Source organism: Lycium barbarum, chromosome 5 (genome assembly GCF_019175385.1).
Source record: "Lycium barbarum isolate Lr01 chromosome 5, ASM1917538v2, whole genome shotgun sequence".
Taxonomy (NCBI): domain Eukaryota; kingdom Viridiplantae; phylum Streptophyta; class Magnoliopsida; order Solanales; family Solanaceae; genus Lycium; species Lycium barbarum.
The window spans coordinates 83,980,354-84,003,279 of NC_083341.1; the positions used below are offsets into that span (position 1 = coordinate 83,980,354).

Sequence of the window (22,926 nt, forward strand, 5' to 3'; positions counted from 1 at the left end):
ATTCATCCGATCTCGAGGGCTGAATTGGGGAAGTCGGAGGGACCTCAGCAGCTTCTGTAAAAGCGGGGATCTCCGAAGACGTAGCAGGCTCGTGCTCGGGCATCGGATGAACGTCAAGGGGGACTTCGGCCTCTATGACCGGTTCGGTCCTTTGACCGGCTTCGGTAGCAGCCGCCTCCTTGGACCTTCTTGTCCTTTAAAAGGGGGTCTCCTCGGAAGAAGCGTCGCCTGAAATATCGATGAAATCAATCGACCTTAGAGGAGTTGGGAAATGAATTTCTTCCTCACTTGTGTATAAGACGGGAGTCGAGGGTCCTTCCCCGGTTGAAAGATGGGGTGAAACAGTGACAACCCCTTCCGGAATAGGGGCCACGGAAAGGGTCGCACTGATACTCCGGACGAGGAGCTCGGGCTCTGCTTCGTCCCGTAAAGTCCTAACGACGCTCCTTGCCCTTTTCTTGGCTTTCTGCCCTTTGTCCGAGGGCCTTTTTCTTTTGGCAGCAACAGCAGCAAGGATACGAGATGCACCTGCTGAATCGAACTCGAGTGCCGATGTCATGGGTTCGGCTACCGTCTCCGGTCTGGGATCCACCGAGCCCTTGGGCAAACCTGAAAATCGAAGACGCAATGAATACGCGCAGCAGAAGATGCAGTGAGCACGGGTAGAAGCAAAGTATTACCATGGTTCTGGGCGACCCATCGGCCGCGTGACAGGTGGCCCCACGTCCAGTCGTCGTGGACATACTGGCTAAGGAGTGCAGTGACCCATTCGTTCAGATTCCGGAGGACCGGAGGAATCCATCTATTGGCTAATACAAATAAGAAAAGCAGTGAGAAAAGTGGGATCGAAGTTTGACAAAACATACAAAAGCAATTACTTAGAGTTCAGGCTTACGCTTGTTGTTCCACGCTTCCGGAAAAGGCATATGACTGTCCGGAATGATGTCTGAGGTCCTCACCCGGACATATCGCTCCAACCAGCCTCTGTCTCTATCCTCGTTCATTTTCGAGAAAAATGGATTCCGGCTGCGCTTTGCTAGTTTTATTATGCCACCCCGGAACACCCTCGGGGAATACAAGCGTATAAAGTGGGCCAGCGTGAGCTCCTTCCCGACATTGTTGGCCAGCAACCGGAGGCATGCCACGACCCTCCAAATGATCGGACAAATCTGTGCCAAGGTCACGTCATAGGTCCGGCACATGTCCAAGATGACCGGATCGATTGGAGGGTCGAGCTTAAGAGTGAAAGGGTAAGTGTACACGTATAAAAAACCTTCCCGGTGGTCGGTGACTGATTCACTTAGCCTGGGGGCAAAAAATTAGACCGAACGGGTGTCACCCGCAATCGGCCCGGACTAAGTCGAGCTTTTCCTCAGTGATGGATGAGGGATATCGCCTCACATCAAACCCCCTATCGGATACCGAAGAAGGTTTTTCAACCTCAAGGTCTTTGTTAAAGTTAGGCTTGGCCGGTATAATGTCCGAGGCAGTGGGCTCGAAGGTGCTCTTTGCTTTAGTTGGAGAGGCAGGTTCGGTTCCTTGGGATGAAACCGAGGGAATATCATGGGAAGTGGTTTCCGACATTTGGAGATTACGTAGAATGACTTGGTGAAATTCGAAAGGAAAGTTAACAAATGGAGTAGGAGAACAGATGGTTCAAGAAATGACAGAATGAGAAGCAGCAACACTCAAACAAGAGCAGCTAGTGAAGATGTTGGCAAAGTTGTTTCCTTTCACGCGGTATAAACGATGAATCAGCAACAAACTTGATATAGAGGATAACCAGATGTGGTGAAGATGAAGAAATGCAGTATAAAGTGGAAACGAAAAGAAGTGGGTCGTAAAAATGGGAGAATGAAGAAGTTAAAGACATTTTATAGGTGTGGGCTTCAGGCGATTACGGTTTCCGGCCAGCCGAGGGCGCCACGTGTCCCCATAATTAATGAGGAATGACTTGAAACGACGTGCGTACGGCAGTTGTCAGAGCGGGCCATCCGGGATAAGACACGTGGCCGATGGCAAAAGAACGTGGCGCAAATGTTCCCGCAAAAAAGAAAAGGCAGCAACGGGCAAATGGTGTCACCGGTTTCGTGATTCATCCACTTCCCGTTACTCCGATAAATCTACGGACCGGGAAGTGTGGGGACTATCTGTATACGGTAAAAATCGGATATGCGTTGAACCGGTGGGACCCGGAACCGAGGGAAGAAGAGGACAAGAACGTGCATGAAGACTTTCATTCTGAACCGGAGGAACGCCCGAACCGAGGCCAAGGTCGAGGCATTATTTGGTCCGGTTTCCTTCGTGGCCGAGTTGGTCGTTGCCGTTGGTCCGTTTGGTCGTTGCCATTGGTCTGTTTGGTCGAGGCCGTTAGTCCGTTTGATCGTGGTCAGTGGTCTGGGAGATCCGTTGCGCGGTTGCCACGCGTCGATAACGTCCTGCCATGTTCAACTGCCAACCGTACGGGTGTCAGATCGTACGGTCAACTTAATCCAACTTAACCCAACTCAGAGCTTTTTCATTATTATTTATTGTTCATATTGTATGAAGCCCATGGGGCAATACTATAAATAAGGGGCATTGTCCTCCTCTTAAAGGGTTGGCTCCTTAATATCAAGAACATTCTTTTGTACTAGAAATATATACAAATCTCTCTCATTATCGTGTGCAATCCGAATTTATTGTGTTCATCCCTATTACATTTCTTCAATCGAGTAACACACATATATTAGTAAACATTCAAGTCCATAACAAACCACCAATTATTAGTTGCTTCTCCATAACACATTCGTATATTTCTTTTCTCTATCAAAGGGATCCAAGGCATAACCACATATCCTATACCTCACCCACAAATTTAATTGATTATCCAAATTCGGGGTAAACACTATGTTTATATCAAATCTTACTAGTTTATCATGATTAAATCATAAACTAAGATGGGAATTTTGTTATAATTTAGGATACGAGTATATGTGAACACATGGGTCGTGTATTCATTCAATTGATGTAAATACGAAATGCAGGTAAATTCTTATTTGAAATTTCTATGGTTATAAAGCATGTCGTCAAGGTTAAAACATATGGTTAAAAGTTAAGTTATATTCAAATACAAAAGTTATTTTATGTTTTAAACAAACTAATAATTAATAAATGACACATAAAATAAAATGGAGTTGCACTTTAATCCATTAGCACAAAAGCTCTCGTCGACCCTTAATTAAGATACCGTTCTCGAATTTGTAAGGAGACCCCACTTTTTATTTCTCTGGTTATACTCGCTTATTTAGCTTCGTTCTTTTTTCTGAACCCCTGAATGAAAATCTTGAATTCGCCATTGGTTGTCAAAGACTCAAGGTTAAAAAAAATGCTTATTTTAAAATATTTGTTATTTTATAAAATCAAGATGAAATTAGTTATCGTCTCATTTTATTTTTAATAAAGTATTTTTGAAAATAATCAATATTAATTAGAATACAATTTATTAGAGAGCATAAGGATAAGGTAGTAGATGTACACTTTTGACTTATAATTTTTTAAAGAGCGTGTAAAAGGAAAATGTGACAACTAATATAGGACAAAAAGCATACAATTTAATAAGTATTTTGACTGGTAGAATGTGTATCTTTGTTGCTGGACCTATCTGCAAAGACCAGCTCAAAGTAATTAAGTTAAAACGGAGATTGGAGAGGTCCACATTCGGACATAGAATACTTCAAAATCTAAACGAGGTCCACGGCGGCATTTCCACACTGAGGACATGATTAAACAGCGAAATTGGATTAAGTATCTTTCGAATGTCCAAAGAAAATGGCCCTCTCTGTAGTTTCTTTTACCTAATAATTATCGATACAAGACAAAAGACTAAAAAAGATTCTATTTTAGTACTTTCTCTATCTCGTAAAAAATAGACTTTTGAAATTTATTGTAAATGTCTAGAAGTTTTGCATAATTTTTCAGGTCAAGTAAAGCTTACTTGATGACATATAGTCCTATGTACCCGGATGCCCACGAGATAGTGAAATGTTTGGGATATGTTAATATGTGTTAAATATGACTTGAGTTGGAATCCAAATTAGTCGGGTCTCAAGGCGGATACCAAAGTACCGGATGGGAAACCAAAAGTTCGAGTCAATAATGGTGTCTTACTAATAAGACGCAATGATAGTCCAATAGTCCAAAGGTTTATTCATGAAAGTTCTTCGAAGGATATATCCTCGACCCTCTAAAAACTTTAGCTCGAAGTCTAGAGTTTGCTCTAAGGTGACTCCACAGACAACTTTAGCCTACTGGTCAAAAGTTTGCCCATGTATAGTTTGGAAGATATTTTCAGCCATGTTATCAAGTAATTGCACGGTATCCCTTCAAAGACCAGCACAAAATAGGGGCAAAGGTGCAAATGACCCGTACAACATTAGTCCGATGGTTTAAAGTCTAGGTCAGCCAACTCTGTAAATACCAGGGAAAACAACAGAAAATACTTCTAAAATGTAAAATATTTATCCGTCGATGTTTCTTCCTAAACTAATTTCGCTCTTACCCAATCAGCCGAAAATATTTACCTAAGTACCCGTAGCTCAAAATCCTTCCTCCATGATACCATCGCAGTATATTTATATATCATGATGGTATCATGGAGGACTAAGAGAAGGACTGAAGTAGTCCTCCAAGATACCATTTCAGTATATTTATACACCACGATGATACCACGGAGGACTGAGGAGTGCCTCATTGAAGGATTGAAGTAATCCTCCACGATACCATCACAGTATATGTATATAAGATGATCATAGATGTTTTTTTTAGAAAAGCGTATCTTTTGAATAAATGATGATGATACCATCCTAGTATATTTATATACCATGTTTGTATCATAATTTTGAGGGCATTTCGAGTAAATAATTTTAGGGGCATGAAAGCAAGAGGAATATGAGCGGATAATTATTTTGTTTCAAGGAGGAATGGCGTTCTTTCCCCTAAATACCAAGGTTGGGCCAGGATAAGAGAAACCCGCTTTGTTTTTCCTAAAACTTAGAGAGCTTTTGAAGGGAAATTCTACCATGGGGTGCTATAGAGTTATCTAGAGTGAGTTTTTATTCATATTTTGTGTTAAATTATTATATAACTAATTAACACTAGTATTTGTTGGGATATATATACTATTGACCATGGGATATATACTACTAGCTGGGTAGCACGGGCCCAACATGAAAGGGTGCTTCATGTTTTTAGCAGTTGAAGATTAAAAGTTACACAATTCAACGGAACACATAATCACACAGATGCATAGTCAAATACAAACTCGTTACTTCCTAATACATTTCATCTCCTTCACTATATATTATATATTTAACATAAGGAGCACTACCAAAATATCACATTCACAGAGGCACAGGCTACCTAAAAGATTGAAGATGTATAATATACGTGTAACGCCAGAAATAACTGATGATTGAACAATCACATCAATATTTCTGCCGAAAGGAGGTTGCTCTGATGACAGAAAAATCATACAAATAAACCTTCAAAAAGGGAAGCTGCAAATGATTTTAGCATAACAAAAGAAAAACATATGATCACATAATACATTAAAGTGTAATATTTCGACAATGTTGCTTCCATCATGGGGCAGAGGATTTTATACATTTTGCATTCAAGGCTTAGGAATAGCAGGGCATCTCTAGTTTTGGCAATGTTGGAAGTTCAGGCTTTCAAAAATGTTGGCAGCTTTGCCTCCAGATCCTTCATGAACTCGCATCCCCCTGCGGCAAAGCAGGTCTTTGGAGAGCTAGGCATCACTCGACTCGATGTTAATTTATGTATTTTAACTTAGAGTAGTGGATCAATATACACAGCATTAGAAGGAGAGAACCACGATGAGACTCTTGAAGAATAGACTAACCTACTGAAACATTTCACGAAAGCAATTCACAGACATTTTCTTGACATGAATTGAATGTACGAATAGCCCCTTTAAGCAGCCAACAACAGAGATGAATGGATATGAAAATTGACTGCTACGTAGGATGACAAATAAAAGAAAATTTTCAATAACTGCAAATTATTCAAGTGATTAATGTCATTAAAGGCCAAAACACTAATAACTACAATCAAAGATGCAACGGGAATCTGATTCCTTCTTAAACCAGTGTATCTCTACTCTTAATTTTTGCTCTAGATAAAGCAGCTTCACAAATAAGCTTTTGAATGGATATGTCAAAAAGATAACTTGAGTATAAATAATGCAGATTTTAAACGATAAGAATATACCAGTTGACTGCATAAAATGGCGGTGTGTAACATGGCAGATCTCTCAAAATGTGCAACACTGTGACAAAATAAAGATTCTATTGAAATTCCGAAAACTTGTAATTAGGAGGTACCAATGTATATAAATTAAACTACAAAAGGTTTGTTACTGATTCAATCAGGCATAGACTCTCCATTTCTTGGTCTTAATAGCACAAAGTGTTAGTCAACAGCCAACTAATTCCAAGTTTTCATAATAGTACCCAGAAAATGAGAATGATATTAAGACAGTTGTACTGAACAAAGAATAGCAAAAGATCTGACTACATTAAAGGTTATTTCAGAAATTGTCGGAAGAACTCACATTGAAAATCAAGCTTTGGTATAGGCTAAAGTTAGGCTAATCAAGTATTTTGAACTATAAAATGGAATTTACATTTTATATATTCTTTAGCGGTGTCTGTGATTCTAGGCGTTCTGCTTGACTAAAAATACGGCAAGTTCAATATACAAATACAGTTTTAGGTAAATAAACACATTGATAAATTACAGGATGTAGAAACTACTGTGCTTATCAAAGTGCATTATGGTGGAATCCTAAAAATTGAGTGATGCAGGCAAGAAGAGCAAATTACCTGTTCCATTTTCTTCAGGAAAGCGGGAAAAGCTTCAGTCAATATCGTCATCAAGTTCTATGGTTAACTCTACATTCTCTTTTTATCAGCTTCGACACCATAGGGTAATGTATCACCAATCAACCTAAAATTGTAGACGAAAGTAACACTATCCAAATTAAAAGAAAACATAAAAAACCAGTTGTGATATCGCAAAGCATTAAAATTAAAAGGTAACCTGAGTAAGGTTCCAGATCTTTGGAGCAATTCCTTGTTACATATCCCCAACTTATGTAATTTGTGCCAACAGAGTCTTCAAAAGCACTGTGCACAGAATGAATGCTTAGTCTGCCATACACTATTTAAAGCCTGACAGTCATGCATACATCATTTTCCATTAGAGATGATTTCTCAATTCTTTCTTTTGTTTATATGCAATATATATAAAACCTAAAGCTTCTATCCAATGCTACGTAATACCATTTTTTGAAGCTTTTCATGTTTTGATAGCCCCTTTCCACCTTGGCAACTCTTCTACGTGCTCCAACTCATCGCAAGACAACAATTTCTGGTTTGTCCACATTAAAGAGTGACCCAGGCCGTCTTTTCAGAGTTGCCAGTCCAAAGCCTTCCACCTAAAGCAACTCTTCTACGTGCTCCAACTCATCGCAAGACAACAATTTCTGGTGTGTCCACATTAAAGAGTGACCCAGGCCGTCTTTTCAGAGTTCCAGTCCAAAGCCTTCCACCTAAATATATCACACAACTTGAACAGTATAAACACTAATCAAGATTCAATTTTCAAAAGGTAAGACCACAAACCATAGCTCTTCAACCACGACAAAATATAATCTTCAGGTTTCATCTGGTGTCGGAATTCTCCGATATTTTTTTCAAGTTCACAACAGCAGCATAGACTCCAAAATTTAATAACATGTTGCTTGAGGAAGGAACTCTACACATTTTTTCCTCGTTTTCTTATAAGAAGTTAGGGGTTTTAATCGCCTTTCTGTTTTTTCAACGCATTAGCGGGTCCAAAGGCAATATATAAGAGGAAAAAGGACATAAATTAGCTATACTATGGACATATGTATTACGATGACTAAATAACCCAGAACTAAAGCATATTCCAACTACTTTTTCATAGCAAGAAAGAACCGACACATTTTAGTCAATTTTCAAAGTAGGTCCCAACGATATAGAGTTATCATGCACTTTTATCATGTGTTCTTAGTAAATTAAAGTGACAGAAGAACATATGGAGGATGTTTTCTTTTGCCTTACATCAAGGGATGAAGAAATAACATCTTTCCATATTTTCATCGGCCTGCAGAATGATAAGATCAATAATACTATTATCTTCTCAGCCTAAAGTTGTAAAGTTTACAGGAGTAAGTATAATTTGAGTTATATTTTCATCAAGGGATGAAAAAGAGAAACATACCATAGCACCTCAGATAGCAGGGAGGGAGAATGGATGGTGCTTTCTTAAGAGCACATATAGCTCCTAACATAATATTGCTATGCTTTCCATCAGTTGCACCCCAATTTTCCAAGCTTAGTACCTACATCCATAAAAAATGCTCCAATGATCAATGAAGCTGTCACTAATGACGTTAATAACAACATACAATTGAATATAGTAAAACATTCATGAATAAAATGGAATGAGAAATATTATTATAGCATTAATTGAATATTTCTTGTCCTGCTGTTCTTGGGTTTTTCAACTACCCATCATTTTTTTTAATTTATATTGCCACATCTAGTATCTCCTTGCAAGCGCTTCGATGGGGAAAATTAACCATTGTTAGGCTCTTTTTGGGGGTGGAATAAAACTTTACATCGTCAACAACTATAGCTGGATTCTTTTAGACCCAACAGAATGCCAGACTTTTAACTGGCCAACCACACATTATTTAGATTCTTTGTTAAAAAAACAAATAAAGAAGAAACACTAATATTACATGTAATTCCCCTTAAATCCTAAAAGCAACTGAATTTTTAAATAACAGGAATATTAGAGCAAATTGCATCTCAAAAAATGTAGTTTAAGCTAAACTACAAATTTTGGTGATATTCAAATAATCAAGCTACAACATCGAGTATTTGTTGACTTGAACAGTGACGAATTATTCACAAATGAACTTCAGATCTACCTAGTTTAAGCTAAACTACAAATTTTGGTGATATTTAAATAATCAAGCTACAACATCGAGTATATGCTAACTTAAACAGTCGACGACTTATTCACAAATGAACTTCAGATCTACCTAATGAAGCTAGTATAAAGTTTTCATAGACATTAAAAGAAACTGTTACATACCTAAGACGAAGACTTAAGCTTGGAGAATAACAGGTTCAAATCTTTCTCCAGATGGACTTCCAACCTATGAACACCAATTCCTAGAGATCCAGCGAGACATGTCGCTATAGCTCTATTTACACACTTATAAAGTGTAGAACCTACATATGGTAATGAAATTTTAACTCCAAGTCACTATAGAACCTACATATGGTAATGAAATTTTAACTCCAAGTCACTAACATTTTCAAAAGTATTATGCACAATGAATTAAATAAAAGAAAGAAACATAGGTGTGACATATGAATACTCACCTAGAGTGAACTCAAATACTACTTCAACTGTCATAACAGCCCACATAGCATTCCATCCTCAAAAGTCACTCTCCTACAACAGGTGTTTCAAAAACGTTTGCAGGTTAAAATATATATGGTCCCTTTGATGTTTCAACTCAATTAGCGCTTCTCAATTAGTCTTCGTATTCAAACCATAATGAGCATTAGGACCTGTACCATGACGTAGATGAAGCAGGAAATTAATACGCATGTATCAAGAAAAAGAATTAGAAATATGTTGTGTGAAAGGGGGTGTAAGATGCAGCATAGATAATAAAAAATGTTACTCGCGTGAAAAGGGAAGTATGTAAATAAGTAAGTAATTAAGAAGCGGCATAGTTGATTTAGGTATCTGGAGTATTCAACAGTAGAAAATTCATTCAATAACTTTCAAGCAGTAACCTTCTCCATTTAACATTCCAATTGCACAAATTAGGTCCTAACAGAAAAAACAAAAGTTCAGCAACAATTCCAACTCCTTCAGTTTTTACCACTACCTGCCAGAACATGGCATATCTAAGCTTAGCTTTAAATTTTTTGGCTTCATGCTTCAAAAAAGGTAGGCATGATATCAGTCACTTGTTTGCCGTTAATAAAAAAGCATGCTCAGCCAAAACCATGAAGAGTTGTGGAGAAGGGAGAGGAAGGTTGTATTCAACAGTAGAAAATTCATTCAATAACTATCAAGCAGTAACCTTCTCCATTTAACATTCCAATTGCACAAATTAGGTCCTAACAGAAAAAACAAAAGTTCAGCAACAATTCCAACTCCTTCAGTTTCTACCACTACCTGCCAGAACATGGCATATATAAGCTTAGCTTTAAATATTTTGGCTTCATGCTTCAAAAAAGGTAGGCATGATATCAGTCACTTGTTTGCCGTTAATAAAAAAGCATGCTCAGCCAAAACCATGAAGAGTTGTGGAGAAGGGAGAGGAAGGTTTCTTACTGGACTTGCCTGTCTTGATTTTGGAATGCATCTATGAGAGATTCACCAACCGTCTTTGTAGTATGGCTGATTGCAGTTCTTTGAGAGAAATGCACAACTGATCATTTTGGGAAAAACACATGAAACTATGGTGTGCATTAATTGGTTTTGCTGCTTTGACGTGAAGAAGGATAGCAGTAAAAAAAAAAAAAAAAAAAAAAAAAAAAAAAAAAACCAAAAGAATACGTGTTAGAAAACATAAGGCTAAAGTTGCACAAGTTTATATATGTCCATATGATTGACGCAACCAAATTCTAACACGTGTTTTTTTTTTCTCCTTTTCTAAAAAACTCATATCTCACATGAATTTAATGAATCAGGAACTATGAAGAAAGAGTTGAATTTTTTCTATATAGTAAACTGAAGAAGTGTATTTCCAACTATGATATACATTTAAACTCGAAGGAATTGCTACAAACTTGCAACGCATGCATCATGAATTTGCCAAAATCAGCAAATGTGGAATAACTGAAGGGATAACTGCTTTAGATAGAGCCAACACTGAGAACTCTTCCCCTGTTCAATTTATTCAACAGAGCAATATCCAATATCTGTAGTAAGGTCAGGCCGTTCAATAACCACAATACTTTCTAACTGTAGTTGTTTTCACTTTCTTGAATACCAATTTTTCATGTATTTAAGAAATGTTAACATAAATCAAGCCCTGAAGCATCTAATTACTTTCATTTACTATCTTTGAAATGCATAACAGAAACCATATCTCATGCCAAGAAAATTTGAAAAAGAAAGGCACATAGACAGATTAGCAAACCGGGAGAGGAAGTGCTATTGCAACATCAAACACAGTTTCTCTCTAGTAGAAATGTGATTGTCTTGGCCAGTTTCTCCGTTTCTCCGTTTAACAGTTTGTTTTCAAGGTGATTATATATTAGGCTTATCCCCAATATGCCATATTCATCAAAGACGGAAAAGAATATATTCAAATAACTATACTTAGTGTTGACATTGGGCAAGCTTGCACCTTTAGATATCCAATTGAATTGCTCTATAAGCATTGCTGATTTTTGGTCTGGTGATGTATGACAGGAAATTTGTAGTAAAGCTATTAGCAGATCACCCTTGCATCTACCACACTTAGTATAAGCAGAACCTTAGAGCAGAAAACTAAATAAATTTCTAGACCACAAGAAAACAGGTATTGTTATTGGATTAAAATTAAAACATATACTCAAGTATTCATCCATTCGACTCTCCAAGCTTAAATTTTTTTCACAATAGACTAAAAACTTTAATTATTCAATGTATAGGTAGTTCACTTTAAAAAGAAACTCTTTTTTCCCAAAAAGTATATAGAACCACCTCCAGTTCATATTATTTGTTAGTTTTTGGCACTGGATTTGCTCTAAACTACACTGAATCAGAGTAAGCAACACCAAAAAAATTTAAGATGACATATTTTGGATTAACATTACTTGAATGATAAATGAAGATTTATCACCTACTAAAACCTACGAAAACACATGATATAAGGCAAAACCATTACTCAAAATGAACTACCAAACTCGAAAATTTACCCTCACTGCCGGATTTAGACACTCATATAATAAATGAACATCACTTAAACTGATTAACAAAGAGAACAAAAACAGAACATTACAGAAAATTAGATCATATAATTTGTAATACCAGTATAGTTCATTACCAAGAGAGAAGAAAGAGCGGAAAAAACTCACAAAGACGGGAAATGTAACCAAATAAGAACCTAATGAAGAAATTTCAAAAGGACGGAGACAACTTCTAAAAAAATCAAAGCATGTTGCTGAATATATCATTGCTTTTCTTTGCAAGGAATATCAATTCAATCCCATCAGAGACCTAATTCCTTTTCAATTGGACCTGCTGCTTGAATCTCATCAATATTATCTACAATACTGCTATCTTTACCTAGCCTGTTTTGGTTTACATTACCAGTTCCATATTGTGCATTGATTACCCTTCCTCCTGAAACTGCCTTTTTTTTCCTGGGAAGACTTTAACATTTGAGACAAACTAAAATATTGAGACAAAACTAAAATGAAGGCAGTCAATCTGTTAGGCACAAATTGCAGAGCCGAAAGGATAGCCCATCATCTAAAGTGGTCCACTGATGCAATCATAAGTACCTTAATATCTTCTGCTCAAAAACAATTCCTGTAACACTGAAGTAAAGTATTCAAGGATTAAAATCTAGGTAATGTTTTCATCAGCTAATCTGATTTTAATTCTATTTCTACCAAAATAATCATCTTTCGATAAATAGGTCAAGCAATTTTCTCAAATGGTCGGAGCCAACTTAGCAGTTCAAGAATTACATAGGATAAAAGAGGGATAATAATACCACTGGGCCTTCCTAGTTCATATAATCCAAAACATGACTAAACTCATATTAGTTTCTTTGCCACCCTGCTTAATTGAAGCCATATCATATCAATTCAAAAATATAAGCACAATGGATGCCGAGCTATGGTGCATAGATGATGGACAATGTATTGAAAATTTTATCAAGCCAAATTCTTGTGATTACTACTAAAAATTTATGCTTTAAAGGAACTTACTTTCGTCTTAACAAACAATTTTCTTGAACCAATTCTGAAGAAAAATCCAACAGTTCTTCTAGATCATATGAAGAATAAAATAGACACACTCTTAGCTAACCCTAATTCCAAAACCCAAAAAAAAACATTTTAAATGAAAAAACCCATTCCTAAAAGTACACAACATGAATATGGCGTCACATTGACTCATTGAGTGTCATCTACTTGTAAAATGTAAAGAATTGCATAGATTGAACCAATTTAGAAGGAATTTCCCATTGCATATCAATAGAAACGAATTAATTTATTGAAGTCGACGGTGAAATCAACTTACAGTACCACCGAAATACAGCAACACCGAGGGCAAACTCGAACAAAAGAACGACAATCTGAATTGAATTACAGCAACACCGAGGGCAAACTCGAACAAAAGAACGACAATCTGAATTGAAGAGCAGTATGAGGTAGAAGCAGAGAAGAAGAAGCGAGCTGTTTGATGGGTTGGTTCTAGAATAAGGAAGAAGAATGTGTGCATATACAGAGTACTAGTTGCATATAAAAATAGTAATTTTAATTAAGAAAATATAACTAGTGTCACATTTTTCTAGTGCATAATTAACTTAATCTAATGTTACATTAATCTTTTCTTGTTGATAAGTCTTTAAAATTATTAGTTTCTTAGTCACAAATTGAATATTTTTTAAAAGAAAAAATTATTTATGAGGAAGTTTGGAAGGAGATTTAATAGATACAAAGGAAAGCAAAAATTCAATATTCTATGAATAACATGATTTAAAGTATGAAAATAATTACGATTCGATGAGGATCATAAATTGAAAAACATTAGCATTTTTATGAATTTGTGTGCAGATAATTTTTTGAGAAAATTATACTGTATATCAATTAGGGCAACAATGCTATCAAAATTAACTCATTTTTTCAATTCTTACAAAAAAATGGCCCAAATTTTCTGTATATGTTGGTATAAGTGTTTGTATATGTTGGGCTATTTTTTGCATGTAAGTTTTGGGCTATTTTTTTACAATGTAAGTGACCAACTTGTATATTTCTGAAATTTTCCGTAATTGTTTTTAGTATAAATGGAAATAATTATTATGGTATTTATTAAGTTTTAGTTTCACTAATAATTTTATGTGACAAGGTTTTATGTTAGTTAAATGTGGCGATTTAAGCTTAATTTTAAACGAAATTAAAGGAAAAATAAAACCATAAAATGCACCTCAATAAGCAATTTAATTCTTCATGTATATTTTTTGTGCTTAAATATATTCATTCTTATTTAACCAAATAAGAGATTTTAAAAAAAAAATGTGTTGACTGATAATACTACCTTCATTTTCAACACTATATGACACCAATTAATAACTTTTACTTTTAGTATTTGTAATACATCATAGATCGTTCAAAGGTGATGGATAAAATTGTTCACAAAATCTTCTTATACAGTTTTAAAAAATTAGTTAGGAAAAAAATCAATTACATGAGAATCGTACTGATTCAACACAAATGCAATATGACTTTATACAATCACTAAAATTCAAGATAGTTATAACTTCTTCAAAATGATAATTGAAATATATGTGTTTCTAATATTCCCTCCATCCCAATTTATGTGACATCGTTTGACTTGGCACAAAGTTTAAAAAATAAAGGAAGATTTTTTAAATTTGTGGTCTAAAACAAACATTAGACACTTGTGAGTACTGTAAATCATTTCATTAAGGCAAAAAGGAAATTTTAAAGTTAAGTTGTTTCTAATTATAAAAAGGTAACTTTTTTTAGGACAGACTAAAAAGGAAAGGGTGCAACATAAATTGAGACGGATGAAATAAAAGATAAGAAAAATCCACAAAGTTACACCAATTAAAAAGGCCTATGTGGATTGTCTTAAGAAAATGAATGAGGGAAAAAAATGAGAATACAAAAGTTAAAAGTGACATCCACGTGGAGGAGCTTCATAGGATCAATTGGTATTGTGAGGACGACAAAATTTCTTAGATTGCCGCTTATATACTATAGTAAACTTGGGGACTTCAGTTCCAAATTTGTCCGAAATAAACATTAAAATTATATCTTTGCCCCTGTTCGTCCTTGTTCTCCTCCTCAACTGTCACTTCTATATTCTACTAGGCCTGTCATGGTTAATTTGTACCTTTGTTTTAGACTAAGTAAGAAGTAGACTAAGTACAGCAAAACAGGCCTTACTGAGAAATTCTTCAGTCGTGAGTAAAGCCTTGGCCTATTTTTTGTACTTGTAATGTGCAAGGTTCTATTCTCATTTGGCCTTCCCGTTTTGCTCTACGCATGCCATACCCAAAATAAAGAGAGAGAAAAGGAGGGGAGAAAAAAAACAAGTTGATTCATAAAGCATAGATAAAATGTGGTACCTACAAGGATGAGAACAAACTGACAGCAAATGATTTTCTTCCATATCAACATTCTTAAAACTCACTGTATATTAACACTTAGCTTCTGGAAATGAAATAACAAAGATCAATTTCGTCGAAGAAAATTTGTTTGCACCATTACCTAAAGATAGGGGTTACACACGGTTAGAAATTGCTTTTGACAGAAGCAACTGTATATATTGCTAGCACCTGTCCATTTGCAAATATGCTATGTTTATATGCGCAATAGAGTGATTTCTGGTGTAAGAGTTGGAAATTATTTGAGAATCACATTTGCTTGATGTCAAGATGATTGACTGAGTACGATTTCCACCATTCCAAACCAAGTATGCTCTCTGTACATTTAGCTTCACATTCCAGATGATCCCTTCCGCACCCTGAGCTGCAACTATATTTCGGATACCTTGACTAATATGAAATACTTCAGTCCTCCTTCTGACCAGATTGTCTCTATCCATGCAGTCCTGAAAGCAATAAAAAAGCACACTATAAAAAGAAAGTGCCTCTATAAAACGGTTAAAAAATAAAGGTTAATTATTGTTTGCTTCAACCTCACAAACAATAACCACAGATGATCTTATCCCTCTGACTCGCACCATATTGTCCAAAGAAATATCCAATCAATCAAAGCAAAAATACAAAAAAAGACCCCAAAATAAACAAAAAATAAGTATGAAATCACTTGAAGTGTTATAATAGACAGCCACAGTTTTATGAGTTCATTTTTTACATAAAGACTATAAAAAATGAAAAGGACAGATTTTAACGAATTGGAAAAACTTTGTAATCGCACCCCCTGTTTTTTCGATTTTCTCTTTTTCTTGGTGTCCCATGATGGTTATCTTCAGAATCTCAATTGGACAGTTCCGTTGTGCTGAAAGAGCTTGCATCAAGCCCGTACTCTGCGTTCCAGTTCTGATGCGAACATTAACCAAATCGATCTTGGTTACACCTTTAACATTTTCAATTATTGATTGAACTCCTGCAAATTGCATCATTGACTGAAGGGGATTGCTTAGTGACAATTTAAGGTTTCTGGTGTGGTACCTAATGCCAGAGTGCTTAAAAATCTTAATTTTCTTTCAAAATCGGGGACCTTGATATATCTCGATCAATCTCAAAGTCTCTGGATGTATAGTGTATCCACTCTAATAGCTTAAGCTTTTAGATGAATTCATCACACACAGTTCAACATTACCTGTAAAATATTTCTTCCATAGGCAACATGGGATAAGATTTGCTAGGCAGATGAAGTTGTTGTTGATCCACTTCTTCTGCAGCAGCTAGAAGGATCATGAGATGCTACCAATACTCCACATAGCTGCATAGGAATAGCTGCTAGATGGAATGCAACAACACATAAAAATGTAGGACGTTATGCACTTAAAAACTGACTAATCATTATTTTGAATGAGCTACTGTAGCCTGAAGGGCTGCTGTGTCCCTATTCCCTCATGGTAGTTTTGTGCTACTAAAGGATCGCCATTGGTCACTGCCAAAATTTGATTAGAGCTAATGGACTTTCATTGTTCCATCAAAATATCTGATAAGATACAGGAAACACATAAGACCTTAGGCATTTGGAAAATTAGTGAGATAGAGTACGATCTCTCTTACAGAAACTTAAGTTGTTAAGCACAATTAAGTCGTTACAACTCTCGATGCATTTGAATTGAAAAATATGGACTATGCTATTCATCAATGATCAACGATAGGACATATCAGTGTGGTTAATCCATTAACACCTGCTTTTCATTATCACGATTCATTAGAAAGTTAGTTCTAAAACTGATCTGTAAAGAGATGATGGCCAATGCACCCAAAAATGGACGCGGAGGACAATCCGGCAGAAGTTTCTGAGAGGCGATCCTTGCAATCTAAACTTAATGCTCGCCACCGATTGATGAAGCTCTTTTATCGCGGAATTAGACCTGCTATTAACGTCGGCTTATCTGTCAGTCGCGGAACCTCCACCGTGCCGGGGGAGGGGGACCACCACCAAATCCTCTTACCAAGTTAGTTCTAAAACTGATCTGTAAAGGGATAACCATGACAGAGAAGTTTTGTGCAGCAAGGGGCTAATACTCTAATCATACTTGCAATGTCAATCAATTTCAGAGAAAGTGATTTTTTTTACTTGATATTGATGTCTTCCTGTCTAGATATGCTTTTGGGAATGGATTTCATATCATTGGTGCTCACAGATTCGTCCCTTTCTGGAACCGAAGTAAGTTTCTTAGGTAACTTGAATACTTAATTTTGTTCAAGGAAAATTCAGGGTTTCATCTCACTCTCTTTCAGTCCGAAGACGATACGAAGTGAAAGTCGTGGAGGTAAGTTTGAAATCATGCTAATTTTTTCCTTATTTTGGTGCATCTCTTACCCTGGTTGTGAACAGAATTATGAACATTCGGACCATGCTTTTTTTTTCTCTTAAGAAATAATATTAACTGTATTACACAAAAATAAAATTACTATATGATGTAGACCTCCTTAATTGTATGAGATTGGCTGTATTTTATGACTATAGACTCAGAGTAGCTACTGAACATGTATTTTGTTTCTTTTGGCTACATTACAGCACTGACAATGCATATATATGAGAGACTAAAAGCATCTGCTTTGAAGTTTTCATAGAATTTAACATTTTATAGGTTAATATAATCTGGAAATAATATTTCTTTAACACAACTACATATGAGAGAGGCTGATGTTGTCCGGCAGAAGTAATAACATACCTTTTGAGTTATTGACTGATGTAGTACAATCTTTCTGTAAATCTGCTGAAAAGAGATGTAGCAAAATTTTGTTAGCAGTTTTGACGTATATGATCAAGCACCTTGAATGTGTACAGTGCAGAAGTACTAAAAGTCATTTATACGATAAATAAGCTCAAAGAGGGAGGAAACACAGGTAAAATAAAAAACTAAACATGAACTGAACAATCTCCATCGCTAAATGCATAAACGAAATATCACATTCCAATTTTAACGGGGAGAACACATGTGAAATTTGAGAGGAAGATATTATGTCAGACACTAAAAGTCATAAACTGAACGTCGCTTTCCAATTTGCAGTGTCTTGGATTTTGGTCATTTCTTTCCCGAGTACTCTATAATAATCTTTCTTGCTAACGTTCAGTTCGAGGAATAATAGCAAGAGAGCAATAGAGATACACAGAAGGAAACAGAAGAAGTCAACCATAAATGTATCACATACACATACCAACATTGTCTGTTAGAATTGAATAAATATGTACCTGATGAGAGGTGAATTTGTTGCAGGACCTGTAAAAAAATAAAATCCAAACACACTAATTTAGTTGTTTCACGCATATAATCAAATACCTTAGATGTATTTTGTGGATAATGATGTTATAGTACTAAGTCAGTAACATGAGTATGATATTACCGAAACTACTCGCAAATCTGGCATGCACAACCAGATTTGGGAACTCACTTAAATGAAATACTAAAGTAATCAGAAAAGTACAAAAACTTCTCGTGTTCTTAGACAGTGAAAGTTTATTTACATGATGTAGTACTGGTGTAAAGCATGCAGACATTGTGCATATTCTTGACTTTGATTGGCCTAAACAAACAGGAAGATGCAATGAGAGATATGCGGGGAATTTGCTCATCCTTGATAGATTAAGAAGCCAAACACATACCTTAGCATCATAGAATTTCCGGAAAAATTGAGATTTGGGGATAGACAATTTGGTCTCAAGTGTTTCAGCAATTGCAGCACTGAATTTCTTGTTAACATCAGCATTTAAGCCCCCAATGGAGACCAACTCAGCATAGGCAGCGGGTTGTTCTGTACCCCCAAAAGATATGGGAACAGATCCCTTCAACACAATCATGACATACTGCACAAAAAGGATAAAACAATCTTAATGTACTATAGAGAAACCAACCTAACAGAAAGGATGCTAAAACATGTCAACTGAGCTTCTCAAGGGAGACTAAAAGGAGACAAAAAAACCTACTTTCTTAAATGTTAAATGTTCATCAGCTAATGCATTTTCTACAAATAGGCCATTATTTTCTACTTAGTGAGACTTATGACTTAATCAAGGCAGAGACTGATTATCTTTTCTGATTAAGTGCCAGAGAATGATTATCTTGTAATACTAATAGCTTTCAGAACTTAATTGTGAAGTTAAACCCTGTGTAGAAATTCTAGAGCCGGTCCTTCAGTGCAGAATTACCTTAAAAACATGATTGGTCATTTCAAAAGTTACTATATAATCAGTTAATTAACGCAGTCTCTATTCCAATGAAAATCCATGATTATTTTAGTTGCATCATGCATGCATACATATACACACACACACACACCACGAATGTACTCTTGCAGAAAATTCCTGAGCTCCACAAACTGACACTTAGCCCGAACAATGCACAATACAGACACAAGCAAAATTGTCTTCACAAGTCAAAAGAGATCAAGAGCAAGAAGACGCAGACAACCAAGGTGGAGACACCAAAAGAGGTCCGCTTATTATCAGTGTTATCACAAATTTGAAGGACTAAAAGAACAAAAAGCCAACATAGATTACCAATCATGACCAACATCAATTCCTCTTCTCCACCATTGCCCACGGCCCACCTTTACCTTTACCCACTCTTTTAAAACCTACCCTGCAACCTAAAACAACCTTAGTGAAACCTCTCCTTTACTAGAATACTTCTACAGGTTAGAGTTGCAGCAGCAGAAGAACTCTTCTGCTTCCCTGCTAGATACCTCATAATCCAATGATCTCAGGCAACTATCAAAAGCGTTTTGTGCCAACACATGAGATCTAAATCAAAGTAACAATTAGCCATATAAGATACAGCTCCGGATTAACACAGCAATGAATGCTTGTACTAAAAGTTATATAAATTGTACACTTTAACCAACTACTTTTTTATCTCACGTGGACATATGTCATAGTACTGAATATTTATTCTCTTCTTCTAATGTATACGTGTATGCACTTCAATTTTAATTCTCCGACACGTTTATTTTCTCCGTGCAAAAGAACACAACGAAAATGAAATAAAAGTGCTAATTTAGCGGCGTGAAAATATAATAAGCAATTTTCCAGTATAGATTGGGAAACCATCGGTAGAGATTAATTTCATTAGCTTAAACCATGAAAATCTATTCTCGTTGAAGTTTATCATCTATATATCTTCTATGATGTGATGTCCAATTGAAACCTAAAACGTTTCAATTACCAAAATAATCATCAATTTTCTTAGATTTTGATTCAGATACAATTGCGGATATGCACTCCCTATAAATTCAAGAAAGAATGAAAATAGCTACCATTGAGTTGAACACATTGAAGAAGAGAGAGCGGTGAAAAGTCAGGAAAGAAGAGGGAAAACAACTTACCTACCCCGGAAATACAACAGCAGCAGCGAAATTTAAGGCGATAATCTAAATTGTGGAGCAGTAGGGAGGCCAGAAGCAGAAGCGAAAGAAAATACATCTCTTTGATCGGTAGATTCTAGAACAAAGAAGAAGAGTCGTATATAGTAGAGATGACTTTAGTTCCACAATAAAATTACATTTTTGCCCCTGTTCGTCCCGTGTTCGTCCTCCAACTCTCATTTCTAATATAAGAGCCTGTTTGAATGGGCTTAAAAACAAAACAGCTTATAAGCTGAATAAGTCAAACTATTTTTTTTTTTTTGCTTATAAGCTGTTTTCAGCTTATAAATTACTTTAAATAAGCTAAGTCAAACTGGCTCAATTATTTTTTTGGGTTTATTTTAAGCACAAATTGACTTTAAACTGATCAGCCAAACACTAAAAAAAGCTGAAAACAACTTATAAGTCAATCCAAACGAGCTCTAAGTCGAGACGAGATGATACGATACTATATATATATATATATAGCAATATATGCTCGTGCGATGCACGGGCCGAATATGTTTATTCACTCTAATTAGGCAGTCTTTAAGGTTTGTATTTTGAAAATGACTTTTAAAAACATTCTAATTAATATTATATACATCAACATATACAAAATGTATTTTATGTACCATTACTTTAGTTATTATAATTAGAAAATGGAGTTTAAAAATTAAAAACATATGATGGAATTAAGCCTTTGAGATGGAAAGAGTCAGACGTGTTTCTCATTGTCATGACAATGAAAGTTGTTCAACGATGTGAAAAAGAAAATTAGCAAGAATATGAGGGAAAATTAATATTTTGATTCTAGATTTTTTCTTTTAAATTGTTTGATATCTTATGTGTATACCGACAGGTTGATACCCATCACAATTAACTAACTGTTCAGATCCAAATATAAGAACCATTATTGTATATATTGGATTTTTTAAAAGCAAAATTAATAAAATATTTTTATTAAATTAATTAAAAAATAAATTATAATTTTTTATATTAATAATTATAGATAAAAAGAATTGTTGCAAAAAAATCAAAATTAGAAAAATATATGTTATATCGTAAATCACCAAATTTTAATTCCGAAATGAAAATATAAAGTAATACAGTACATTTTATAAATATAAAGAAACAATAATGAGATCAAAGGAGAGTAAAATAAATAAAGTATTGACAAAGAAGGAAAATGGGGATAAAAGTCACTCCCTCCCTTCACTTTTACTTGTCCACGTAACATATCAGGAGAAAGAAAAAAATTTTCTTATTATTTTACCCTTCACATTAATTACTCATTTTCAAATCATTTTCTAAGGTTATTGAGACTATACACCAATAAATATGGATATTATTTATAAAATATATACTTCATTTATTAATTCTTAAATAACGTGAAAAGTCAAAAGTGGACAAATAAAAGCACGCGGAGGGAATAAATATGCGGAGGAGAATTAAAATTGAAGTGCATATGTGTATACATGAGAAGAGAGTAACTACTCAGTACTATGACATATGTCCAAGTGGGATAAAAAAAGTAGTTGGTTAAAGTGTACAATGTATATAACTTTTGGTACAAATTTGCATTGCTATTATTCGTCCTCTCTTCATGTTTAAAATATTGACAAAGAAGAAAAACGGGGATAAAAGTCACTCCATCCGTTCACTTTTACTTCTTCATGTTAACATATTAAGAGAATTTTTTTTTTTTGTTCTTATTATTAATTTTACCCTTCACATTAATTACTCATTTTTAAATCATTTTCCAAAGTTATTGAGACTTACACCAATAAATATGAATTTTACGATAAAATATATACTCCCTCCGTCCCATATTACTTGCTGCTTTCCCTTTTGCACGCCTCTTAAGAAATCATAAATAAAAGATTTATTTTACTATCTTACCCCTATCTCTCTCCAATAAATACATTCGAATCAAAATTCACTATTTTCAAGAACATTTATTACTAAGGATAAGATGAGAAAGATTTAATTAATTTTATCTTGGTTTTGTAAATGAACAAGTAATTTGAACATATATTTTTAGTAATGTGGTCAAGTAATATGGG

The 22,926-nt window shown here is 35.3% G+C and overlaps 1 protein-coding gene and 1 long non-coding RNA gene across 34 annotated transcripts; both read right to left on the minus strand.

The window, feature by feature from the left end:
• Positions 1-5,424: 5,424 nt before the first annotated feature.
• LOC132641035 (uncharacterized) lies at positions 5,425-13,569 on the minus strand. 15 transcript variants are annotated; one of them, XR_009582624.1, is made up of 10 exons: positions 12,615-13,569; positions 10,453-10,602; positions 9,483-9,674; positions 9,190-9,329; positions 8,308-8,428; positions 8,148-8,190; positions 7,344-7,612; positions 7,102-7,232; positions 6,885-7,008; positions 5,425-6,328 (listed from the first exon to the last, which is right to left on the minus strand). It is a non-coding gene; the product is annotated as an uncharacterized LOC132641035 (long non-coding RNA). The 15 variants fall into 15 exon arrangements; XR_009582619.1 differs by having other exon boundaries at positions 7,344-7,629; XR_009582617.1 differs by lacking the exon at positions 8,148-8,190 and having other exon boundaries at positions 7,344-7,629; positions 12,615-12,650; positions 13,360-13,567.
• Positions 13,570-15,453: 1,884 nt separating this feature from the next.
• Positions 15,454-21,059, minus strand: LOC132641033 (uncharacterized). 19 transcript variants are annotated; one of them, XM_060357892.1, is made up of 7 exons: positions 20,204-20,755; positions 20,019-20,100; positions 19,125-19,325; positions 18,987-19,045; positions 18,714-18,741; positions 18,193-18,237; positions 15,454-15,918 (listed from the first exon to the last, which is right to left on the minus strand). In XM_060357892.1, the coding sequence occupies exons 3-7, from the start codon at positions 19,317-19,319 to the stop codon at positions 15,637-15,639; spliced, it is 609 nt and encodes a 202-aa protein (XP_060213875.1). In that variant the 5' UTR covers positions 19,320-19,325; positions 20,019-20,100; positions 20,204-20,755; the 3' UTR covers positions 15,454-15,636. The 19 variants fall into 19 exon arrangements, 15 of the variants coding, with proteins under 15 accessions (XP_060213875.1, XP_060213874.1, XP_060213870.1 ...); XM_060357891.1 differs by having other exon boundaries at positions 20,019-20,107; XR_009582613.1 differs by lacking the exons at positions 20,019-20,100; positions 20,204-20,755 and adding exons at positions 16,653-16,789; positions 20,847-21,058 and having other exon boundaries at positions 15,689-15,918.
• Between the last annotated feature and the right edge of the window lie 1,867 nt (positions 21,060-22,926).

Bases quoted from the DNA above. Each gene is read 5' to 3' on its own strand.
- LOC132641033 (XM_060357887.1), bottom strand. From the start codon at position 20,939: ATGTATTTTCTTTCGCTTCTGCTTCTGGCCTCCCTACTGCTCCACAAT. The intron at 18,742-18,986 runs GTAAATAAACTT...ATTTTTTTACAG, and splicing joins TTACACCAGTACTACATCAT to GTCCTGCAACAAATTCACCT. The intron at 15,919-18,192 runs GTATGTTATTAC...TATTGCTTTCAG, and splicing joins ATCAGTCAATAACTCAAAAG to GACTGCATGGATAGAGACAA.